This window comes from Leishmania infantum, chromosome 22, assembly GCF_000002875.2.
Source record: "Leishmania infantum JPCM5 genome chromosome 22".
Lineage (NCBI taxonomy): Eukaryota > Euglenozoa > Kinetoplastea > Trypanosomatida > Trypanosomatidae > Leishmania > Leishmania infantum.
The window spans coordinates 607,141-617,666 of NC_009406.2; the positions used below are offsets into that span (position 1 = coordinate 607,141).

At 60.3% G+C, this 10,526-nt stretch overlaps 2 protein-coding genes across 2 annotated transcripts in view; both read left to right on the forward strand.

Annotated features, from left to right (window-relative positions):
• LINJ_22_1450 (putative ser/thr protein phosphatase) overlaps positions 1 to 2,387 on the forward strand; it is a gene marked incomplete at both ends in the record, with an annotated part of 2,436 nt that extends 49 nt beyond the window's left edge. Inside the window, one exon of the mRNA XM_001465623.1 lies at positions 1 to 2,387. This exon is cut by the window's left edge and continues 49 nt beyond it. Coding sequence (XP_001465660.1) covers positions 1 to 2,387 — 2,387 coding nt within the window.
• A 4,585-nt stretch (positions 2,388 to 6,972) lies between these two features.
• On the forward strand, positions 6,973 to 9,165 carry LINJ_22_1460 (conserved hypothetical protein; the record flags this gene model as incomplete). The annotated part of the gene is made up of 1 exon (XM_001465624.1): positions 6,973 to 9,165. The coding sequence occupies one exon, from the start codon at positions 6,973 to 6,975 to the stop codon at positions 9,163 to 9,165; it is 2,193 nt and encodes a 730-aa protein (XP_001465661.1).
• Positions 9,166 to 10,526: the final 1,361 nt, after the last annotated feature.

The following is a 10,526-nucleotide window of genomic DNA, read 5'->3' on the forward strand; positions in this document are numbered from 1 at the left end:
TCAGCGACGGCTCCGTCGTCGGCAACCGCCTCGGCAGCGGCAACACTCCCCCCACGCTCTCCGCCTTCAGCTCCCGTTCTACTCCCCCCACCACGAGTCCTTCGAGCTTTCCTGCATCGGCACTGCCAAGCCACTCGACCGATGCGCTGAACGGGTCGCAGGGAAAGCAGCAGCGCCGCGGCAACCGCGCACTACGCGCAGACGCGAAGAAGGACGGTGAGTCACCAACTTCGTCCGTCACCGACAAGATCAACCGACTTCTCGCTCAAAATAAAGGGTCCTTGGCGAACAGCGGCGCCGCCGCGAGTGGGTCGTCTGGTGGCAACCGCGACGCTGGCGGCGCTAGCATTCTCTCGTCGCTGGCCGCACAAATTGGTCACTCTCCGTCTCTGTCGCCCAGCAACGGCGCTACCAGCTCGACACACTCCTCGACGCCGACAGCGGTAAGGACGGTGTCTATGCCGGCAGCGTCGAGCTCAACCGTCGCCGTACCAAAGCCGCGCTCTGTGGAGGTCGCCACAACCATGTCTGCCACGACCCCGGCCTCTATGACCATCCCTGCTGCGGCCGAGTCGCTCAATCCAAAGGTGATGGAGTTCTTCACCAAGGCTGCCGGTTGCTCCCGGCCGCCGCCACCGCTGGTGGAGCCGACAGCGGCGCTGAAGAGCGCCATTGTTATCGAAGAGCCAAAGAACGGCAAGGCGACCGGGGGCCGCAAGGAGAAGGCCACCGCCGCAGCGGCAGGAGCAGCAGCGTCTTCATCATCCGCATCACCCGCCCCTGCGGCTGCTGCTACAGCTTCGAGTAACGCACGCTCTGCACACCAGGCGTCCTCCTCGACGAAGGCACAGAAGGAATCGACAGACCCGACCAACAAGTTTCTGGTAGACGCGTTCGGTGCGATAGACAACCTCGACGCCACCAAGCCCATTATCCGCGCGGCCCCGGAGATTCCGCGCGAGGGACGGTACATTATCGTTGGCGACGTGCACGGCTGCGTGGATCAGCTGGAGCAGCTGGTCGAGAAGGTCAAGTACGTGAAAGGAAAGGACTGCCTCTTCATTATTGGCGATTATGTGAACAAGGGGCCGGACTCAATCGGCGCGGTGCGCGCATGCCAGCGCCTTGGCGCGTACGGCGTGCTGGGAAACCACGACTACACCCTGCTGCGGTGCTGTGCTCGTATGCGGCGTCGCCCCTTCACTCCTGACGACCTCCGCGACCCGGTAAAGCGACTGGCCCAGAAACTCCCAAAGGACTGTGAGTACTACCTGCGTGGTCTGCCCCATATTGTGCGAATTCCTCGCCACAACGTCCTCCTCGTGCACGCCGGGCTGAACCCCCAACACTCCTTAGAGAATCAAAACGTCGAGGAGGTGATGCACCTGCGCCGGCTGGAGATGGTGCCGAGCAAGCCGGGCATGTTCAAGGCAATCGCCAAGGGGGTGGAGGGGGAGCCATGGGCAAAGCTGTGGAGGGGGCCTGAGATGGTCATCTTCGGCCATGACGCCTACGCCGGCTTCCAGGCGCATGCGCACGCCTGCGGTATCGATACCGGCTGCGTCTACGGCGACCCGTTGACATGTGTCGTTTACGGCCAGGACAGCCCCGCGGGTGAGTTTTTCTCCGTGCCTGGGCTGCCCAAGTTGGAGAACGAGATGAAGGGTCTGCCCCCGCCTAGCTCCGACATTTACGAGCAGGAGGACATGGACCTCGAGAAGCTCATTATTCGACCTACCACGCGCGCCACGCCGGCCGTGATGAACGGCAGCGCCGACTCTCGTCCAGTGTTCCTGGAGGCACCGCTGGGCTACAAGGAGGCTGAGGAGAGCAACGCGGTCGGTGCATCCACCGCCCCCAGCGTGAAGGCGTCGAACCTCACGGCAACGGTTACCAGCACGAACATGGTAATGACGCCCACCTCCACGTCTCCGTTGCGCCTCGCCACACCGACGTGCGCCGTCAATGAGCGGCTTATGGCGACGAACACCGTCAACACACGCGAGGTGCAGCGTGCGACACTGCTGGCTCTCTCTGCCACGCGCCAGCTTTCCGCGATCGCGGTGCTGCTCGCGATGCCCCTGTACGATCAAGAAATCGACGCAATGCTGGGGTCGGAAAGCGCCGACGAAGTCTCACAGGAGGCCTTCTGGGAGCCCTTCACTCGCCTCATCCTTGTGGCAGCAGCGGAGATGCCCAAAGACGACGCTGCAACACTTGCAGGGGTGGAGGCGACGCTGCAGCTCGCCTTCGACGTGTGCGAGGAAATGGAGGCGGTGGGGCGAAAGCTGCAGCCGGAGCTGAAGAAATTTCTGCAGGCGGAGAGAGAGAGCCCTGCGTGGTCCAAGCGGATCGTGAAATGCGCGGAGACGCTGGTGTTGGCGTAAATGGCGATATTCGCCCTGCACCACCTTCTGGATGTCGGCCATGTCCCGTGCCATCTGTGCGCGTGGGAGTTTGCGTCTACGTATGCTTGCGCATAACGGGGGCGACGCTACCATGGCGGGTGGTGGCCCTCGTTTGCCTTGAATGCCGCCGCCCTTCCTCTTGAATGCTCGGGAAGAACACCACGCTCCCCCGTTTCTCTCTGCTCGTGCGTACATGCGCGTGCGTGTGTCAGAACCTTGTTTTATAGCTGACGCAAAGAACAGAGGGGAGCACATGAAAACGTGAGGCTAGGAGAGGTGTCGTGGCCTGTCAGGGGAGGGAGGCGCAGGGGTAGGGGGCATACAGCGTGTGCGTGTGGGCGCGTGTAAGAGTCCACATATGCGCGTGCATGCTTGCACCGTTGCCCACAGCAAAATTCATCGTTCTTTCCATTATGCGTGTGTGTGCGCGTGCGTGCTTTAGTTCTTCCCATTCCGTTCAGAATGACGTCTTGATTGCATTCTGGCAGGCGTTGCCGCCTCTTCCCCCCCTTTCCCCCTCCCTTTTTTCGTTTGGTCCGCCCTGCGGCGTTTATCGGAGCCCCAGCGTCTCGCTGACGGGCGGCATCTCCCCACCTCCCCTGCCGTCGCCAGCCCTTCCCCTTCCCGTTTCCACTCTACCTCCATCCCTCTCCCTATTATTGTGTGCCTGCGAAGGCAGCCGAGGAGCGACACGACACCGCCAAGGCCGCTTTTCTTCTTTATGATTGTTTTGTTCTGTTGTGTGTGTGTGTTTTCCCTCACTCTCACTCGTATGTGTCCTCGCCCTTTCCTCAATAACGGAACGAGACGTGTTCCTCTCTCCTTTCTGTGTGCCCCTGTGTGTATGTGTGTGTGCTCTAGCTCACGAACATCGTGACCGTCGAGGCCCCAGAGCTATCGCCGTCTTCTCCAGATGCCCCTCCTTTGGAATCGGTGCTGCGAAGGACCTCTTTCCTCTCCCTCCCTCTTGCATAGGGGCGCGCCCACGTCTCCTTGTCTCGGTCTGTCGTCGAGTGGAGGAAAAGGGAGGGCAGGAAGGTGCGCTTGTGCGTTCGGCCTCGTGCGTTTCTTGTGCTTTTCTTCGATTCGAGGATGCACCACGCAGAGGTGAAGCAAGGGCAGTCAGCAGTGTGGCGCTTTGCCCCACGGAGAGCATGGTGGCGTGGGGGGGTCGGGAAAGAGGGGATTGTTGATTGGTCAGGGGAAGGGTGGGGGGGTTGGCGCATGCGCTATCGTGGAGCGTGGTCTCTCTCTCTCTCGGCATTCTACCCCAGCCCCCTCCTTCCTTAGACCTTTCCCATTGGCTGCTTCTCTCCTCGCGCTGTCTTCGTTCTCTGTGTTTGTGGATTCGCTTCCTCCCCCTGCTCCGCTTGTCACGCACACACACCCCTCTCTATCGTACCCTGCCCCGCCACCTCGCCGCGATGCGATTTGCCGAGGCGGGTGCGGCGCGCTCATTGTAATTTTGCACGCTCTCACCTACCCATAAACGGAGAAGAAAGATTGATATGAATGCAGGGCACTGCCGGTACTGTCCACTTACAGATAGACGCACGCAGATGCACAGGGCAGTACAGCTGTACTATGCGCACACGTACCAATAGCATACAGTAGCAAGGGAACCACAGAGAGGTAAGAGAGGAGGGGCGCAGTGCAAGTCGATTTGGATGCCCCTTTTATAACGGCCTTGATGAAGCGCTGAGTAGTAGAAAGACAAATACACGCACGTACGCGTGCTTCGACTTTAAAGACGTTCTTGAACACGCACGCACACAGCGTTGCATCATCTCTCTTCTCTCTCCTGAGTGTGTTTGTGTGTGCCCCGGTGCTGGCTCCTCTCTATCTCTCTGTAAGGTGAGCGAGTCGGTGCTCGAGTGCGTGTGTGCCTTCTCTCCCTTCTTCTATTTGAGCATGAACCATGCGACGACCACAACCACACACGATCGCCGGTGGGTGGGGCGGTGTAGCCGCGGTGATGGTTTCCCTCTCTGTGTCTGTGTCACTCACGTTCCCCTCTCACCATGCTCAGACTCCCCCCTCACTCCTTCGCTCCCCCTCCTCTCCTCCCGTCCCCAACCTATTAGCTTTATCTTCTTTCACATTTTCTTTGTCTCCTCTGTTGTGTGCGTGTGAGTGATGTATTCCATCTTCCTCTTCTATATCTCCCTTTTTATCTTGTGCTTTCTTCATCTCCTCTGTTGTGTGCGCGTGTGTGTGAACCTCCCTCCCTCCCTTCCCTCGGTGCCCGGCGCCCCCTTCCCCCTCTTCCCTTTCTGTGTCTGAGCCTGTGTACGCATGCGTGCGTGTGTCTCTGCTGAGGCGGATATGCACACGCACGTGAAGGTACGCTTTCGGTGGCACTATTCCACGCTGCTTCAAGGCGTCTCTCTCGCTCGGTGTGCGTGTGGGCATGCTGCCCGCCTCTCTGACAAGGGCGAGAGAAGGGGTGGAGGCACACACCTGTGCGTGAGTGCCGATGGGCAGTGGAGAGGCGAGACGCACTTTTGCCGTGTATGAGGGATGGCGCGTGCGTGTGCCCCTCATGACCGATGGCGGACCACACATCACCGCCGCGCCACGTACCCCACCTCTCTTCGTTGTCCGTCACCTTCCGCTCTCTCTCCCTCCTCCAGTTCTCTCCACTCCACGCCAACAAGAGCACCGCAGAGGCTGCCGCGTACACGCGAGCTGTGCTTTGCGTGGCGGTGTGGCGGTGGCTGCCAAACAACGGCGAGGGGCGGGCAGGAGAGGACGCAGCGGTGGCGGCGAGGCCAACCGACTGAGCCGGAACGCAAGCGGGGCGCGGCTAGCAGGAGGGAAGGATCTCCCACGAGAGAGAGGGTGCTTTCTTTGCTTTCGCATTATTGTGCTCTTCGAGTGAACCTGATGGCTAATGTGCAACCGGTGTGACTTCCGCACTCACACACATACTCTCGCGTCTGCCGCGGAGTGCGGGGTCGACTTGGCGACACACGTTTCGCGTGTCGCGGAACTTTTTTCTCACGGTGCCAGCACTCGCGCCTCGCCGCCATCATCACTGCCACCGCACGTACAAAACGAAAAACCCCGTACGCGATGCCAAACAAGGGTGCAAGGTAGTGGGAAGGTTTCGGTGGAGAGAGGGCGGCGCTGAGAGGGGAGGGCGCGGTGATGCTGCCACACGTGCGTTTGTGAAGGTGAAAAAGGACAGAGGCGATAGAAGAAGTGAGTACACGCATATCTGCATCTGTGCGTATGAGGACATGCTACCCTGCTCTCTGTTCTCCTCCCTCCTCGTCCCCACCCTGTGCTTCGATCTCTTCGATTATCATCGCCGTGTGCGCCCCCTCCCTCCCTCCTTTTTTGCTGCTCCTTCTCTTTCGCTCATGCGCGCGTCTGTGCGTGTACGTGTGTGTGTGTGCTCACGCCATTCGCTAGTCTCTTCTTCCCCCTCCCTCCCTCTTCCTTCCAACTCGTTGGTTTCACACGTGCTCTGCGCTTTACCTCTCTCCCCGTCCTCTGTTCTCTCGGTTTGCTCCTTCTATGTGTTTGCGGGGTGTCGTCTCTTGACTCCCTCTTTTTCTCATTTCTCTGCCCGCGCGCGCGCGCGTGTGTGTGTGTGACTTGACTCTCTCTCTCCCTCATGAGCCTTTGCGACGCACAAATCAGCTGCCTTGTTGGAGCCACGCACGCACGCGCTCGCCTCTTTCTCTCGCTCTGCGTGCGAAGGCGAGCGCGTAGGGGAGCGTAAGCGCTTCTGCGGAGCGCGCGCGTGTGTTGTGAGCAGGCGGCACCAGCCCCCCTTCCTCTTTGCAAACCCACGCTCTCGCTCTTCGGTCTGCACCTCGGGCCCTTTTTCTCCTCCGCACGCGTGCCTCGCAGCGCCTCCGAAGGAGCCGGGGTAATACAGGACAGTGTATAGAGAGGGGGTGAGACGGGGTCACGGAGAACAGAGTGGAGAATCCACATGTGTGCCAGTCCTCACCCCCGCTCTCCCTTCTATCGGCGTATCTCACGAGGGAGGCAGGGGAGGGTGCTTGTGAGCTTGTGCCCATGAGGCACAGACACACGCACACACACACTCACCTGTTTCATGTGTGCTTCCCCTCCTCTTCACCACCCCCGCGATCTGTAGCCAGCTCCTCTGCCCTCACCGGTGCGCGTGCTCTATGTCGTCGATCTTTCAGAGCTCACGCTTCTCCATCCAGATCGCACATGCGCCACACTCTTCCTGCTGTGCTCTACTCTCTGTAACACCTTCCCTTCCCCACCACGTGCCGCCCTCATTCTGTGTGTGTGTGTGGCCTTTATGTCGCTTATCGGCGCTCTACCGACCCGCCAAATCGCTGGTGCATGTCGTCTTTCTTACTTTCCCTTGCCTGGAGGGGCAACCACACGCATTGGTAGGCCGCATCAGAGAAGCACACTCACCCACGCTTACCCCTCCTTGCACGCTTTTCCTCTTTTTTCCTTTTCCGTCTCTTGCGCGTGGTGACTCCTCCCCCCTCATCCACCACCACACCCCCGCCCAAACAACGGCACTGAAGTCTTTGCCCGCATCTCTGACAGCGTTTCTGTATTAGCCATGACAGCCATCGCCAAGCTGCCGGCGGCGAATTACACACGCTTGCTGTACATCGGCAGCGATGTGGTGGCGGCCTGTGACCGCAAGACGGCGCACCTGGTGCAACATCGAGGCGACACCAAGGTGGATGAGGCAACATGCATTTCCCCATACGATGCGGACAATTTCGTTCCATGGTTGCCTCCAGGCGCACATGTTGCTCGCGTGCGCGCTGTTTGGTGCATGCGCAAGGGCCCAGGCTACGCTGTGTTTGCTGAGCGAGCCGGCGAGGGCGGTGCAACCGCAGCGACATCGCCTGACGCCGCTTCCGTCAAGATCATCTCTGACTTGACAGAGAACATTGTCAGCCTGCACATCTTCTACCAGTCGATTCTTGCCGTGCGTACGCTCAAGCGGGTGCTTTTCTACTCACTGGACCCGTCCCCTTCAGCGACGACCATAGCCACACGGATAGGCGCCTGCGCGCTTCCGAAGTGGGCGAGCCAACCGGCGGTGGTAGTGGACATAGTCTCGCCTGTGTGCCGCTCCGCGGCTGCGGAAAAGACCATATGCGTTGCGTGCTTCACATTGGATCGCATGTTTGTGGCCACGGTCGTGTGCCCATCCTCCGCGTCTGCAGCCGTGGTGTGTCGCACCGCGATGTCCGGCGTGCTGTTCTCCTCATCCCCTGCATCCGATCCCGCTCCGACGCGCGTCTGCAAGTGGGCTGTGCGGTGGTGTAGGCAGGAAATGCTGATGCTGTGCTTCTCCGAGGCGGATAGAACCCCACGTCTGACCGGGTTTTTCCTCCAGCCCACAAGAGGGTGCGAGATGTCGAAGTGGATGTCGCCCCAGGAGCTTGCCACGTCGGTGAGCGGCGCCTCGCCTGCTGCGGTGAGGGCCTCCAGTGACATATGCTGTGATAGTGACGGAGCGCGCGTGTGGCTGTGCGACACTACTACTGGTCCCTCGGTCGTTCTCCGGGAGGTGACAGCTGCCCCACCGAGTGAGCTGGTGCTGACAGGCACAAGTTCAAACACGCGGGTGGCGATGGCCACGGGTGCAAGCGGAGTTTTTGTGCTCTCAGGCTGCACACTGTATTCTGTGAAACGCAGCCACATGGGTGCCACGAGCGAGTCGGCCGCTGCCACGCTTACAGGGACTTCGAATGCCAGCTCTCCTGGCAGCGCATCCATCGCAGCGGTCGGCGACTTGCCAAGGAGGCACGAAGCAAGAATGCGAAAGGAGTCATCAGCAGCGGAAACCATCACGTGCAAGGCTGCGGCGAGCGAGCGATCTTCGCTATCTGCGCACACGTTGTCAACGCCGTTGCAGCCCGCTGCGCTCACCGAAGCCGCTGCGGCATCTATATCGCGCAGCGCACAAATCAAGGACGCCGTGTTGGAGTATGCCATAGGGCACACACTGATCTTTTCAGATATCGTGCGCGACACCGTTTACGTTCACGAGAGCGGCAGTGCCACCTCTGGCGCCGCCTTCACGCACGATATCTTGAGCGCAATCAGTGAGCGGCTTGACGCGGACCGACCTCAGCACGCGCTGGCGCGTATCCGGTACGGCGGTGTGGCGCGGTCACTGCATCCCTACACCGTGCTGGAGCTGTTGCGCTTTCGCCGTGGGCCGTCCGCGGAAGCAATGCCAAAGGGTCTGCTCCTCGCCATCGCATCGACGCTAGCCGACAAGCCGACACTGCAAAACGGCGGTCTGTGGCGACTCCCCGCCTTTGCCGCTGCCTCGGCGGCCTTCTTTGATTCGACTGGCGGCAGCGGCCCTTTCACATCAGAGCTGGAGAAGAAGCGCTACGTTGCGGATGTCTGTGACGCCGCGAAGGCCGCCCTCGCGAGTGGGGCTCTCGGTGCAGCCCGTCTACTGTTCGCTGTGGCTGCAAGGGCGGTCTCTCTCATCTACGGCAGTACTCCTAGGCGCCACGTTGAGGCGACACAGCCGTATGGTAAGGAAGAGCAGATGTGCGAGGCGACCATCGCCGAGTGCATCAGCCTTATGCGCTCCTACGTTGAATGGTCTCTCACTGCCTCCTCATCTCTGGGCGTCATGTCCGCGCACGTTGGCGCTCCGCACACCCTGACGAAGGAGGCAGCTCTCCGCGATGGCGAGGCGCACCCCATCAGCACATCGCGGCAGGTGCAGATCCACCCTATGCAAGTGACTCGGCTGCCCAAGAAGTCCATCTGATTACCACCGCCACTGCCGCCATGGAAGCACACGCCGAAGTGCGTCCCCCAAGCTCTTTTTCCTGGCCCTCCGCTCTAACTGAAGCAGGCCCCCGGATGCAAGAATCCGAGTACTGTGCGCACACGCTGCCAAGGACAGCTGACAAGGCGTATCACATTCACGCAAGGCATCGAGAGGTCAGCAGAGCAGGAGTAGTCGACGGAAAAGGCACGAAGAGATGCATGCCAATCAACCCCAAAGTGCATATGCGCGGAATATGCGGCATCTTGTACATCCGACCGGGTGAGCTGATGAGGCGCAGATGCCGGAACGATGACGAGAACAGCCCAAGTTACACCATCGAGCCCACCAGACCCCGATGTGAAGAGTCTCCACAACACATTATGGATTGCAGCGGCTTGAGGCGAGTGAGGGCGATGCATGGCATACAGGCTGGGTGCGGGGTCTCATAGGGCCTTAACCTGAGGCTGGCCAACTTCCTCCTCGGGCCCATGCGGCATACGCCTCGAGTGCCCTCTACTATCCGCACGACGGACGCCCGCCGCCTCCGCCCTCGAGCAGGAGCGTGGACGCGGCCCGCTTGGATCAAGGCGTGCAGCACACCGAAGTCTCCGTCTGGCGCCGATCGCACAGCACGCATGCGCAGAAGGGATGGGGAGGGGCAGGAAGAGCCCGCTGGACGCGTGGCCCGATTCAATAGCAGGATGGTTTCTCCTAGAAGAGCACGATTTAGCTGTATTCCAAGAGCGGTGGGTGAGGTGTGTTTGCGCGTGTCGGCTTGCCTTCTGGGAGAGTGAAACGCTAAAGAAGAGGCAACTTTGCTCTAACTTGACGACTAAAGATGGCGCTCGTCTGCCGGATCCCACATGCACCACTGTCTCTCTCCGTGGCTCGTGCAACGGCTGAAGTTTTGCCTCTGTCTGCGCATGGCCGGCCGACGCGCGCCCACGGAAGCTGTGCGAGGGATGAATGCGTGCATGCGCCGCTTAAACACAAACCCCTTCAAAAAATAGAAAGTGCAGAAAGCCCGCACGCGCATATGTTTGTATGTGCGTGTGCATGCGTATGTGGGTGTGTGCTGTAAAGGCGGGTTTGGCAGCGGTGCAACCGCCTCGCATGCGCAGCAGACATGTGAGAGACACGGCCGTGGTATCGATGGGAGGGGAGTGGGGAATGGGTGGAGGGGGCGTGAGGCGGGAAGGTGGTAGGGGCGCATACTGGCAGACCCGTGCAGACTACCGCTGATGTCTCTTTGCTTCTGCCGCTTGCCCTTCTGTGCCGCAGCTGAAGAGCGAAGCCTCGCAGAGAACTCTCACTCCCCTTTCCTTCTTTCCATACGCGACGTGAAGACACGTTGCACT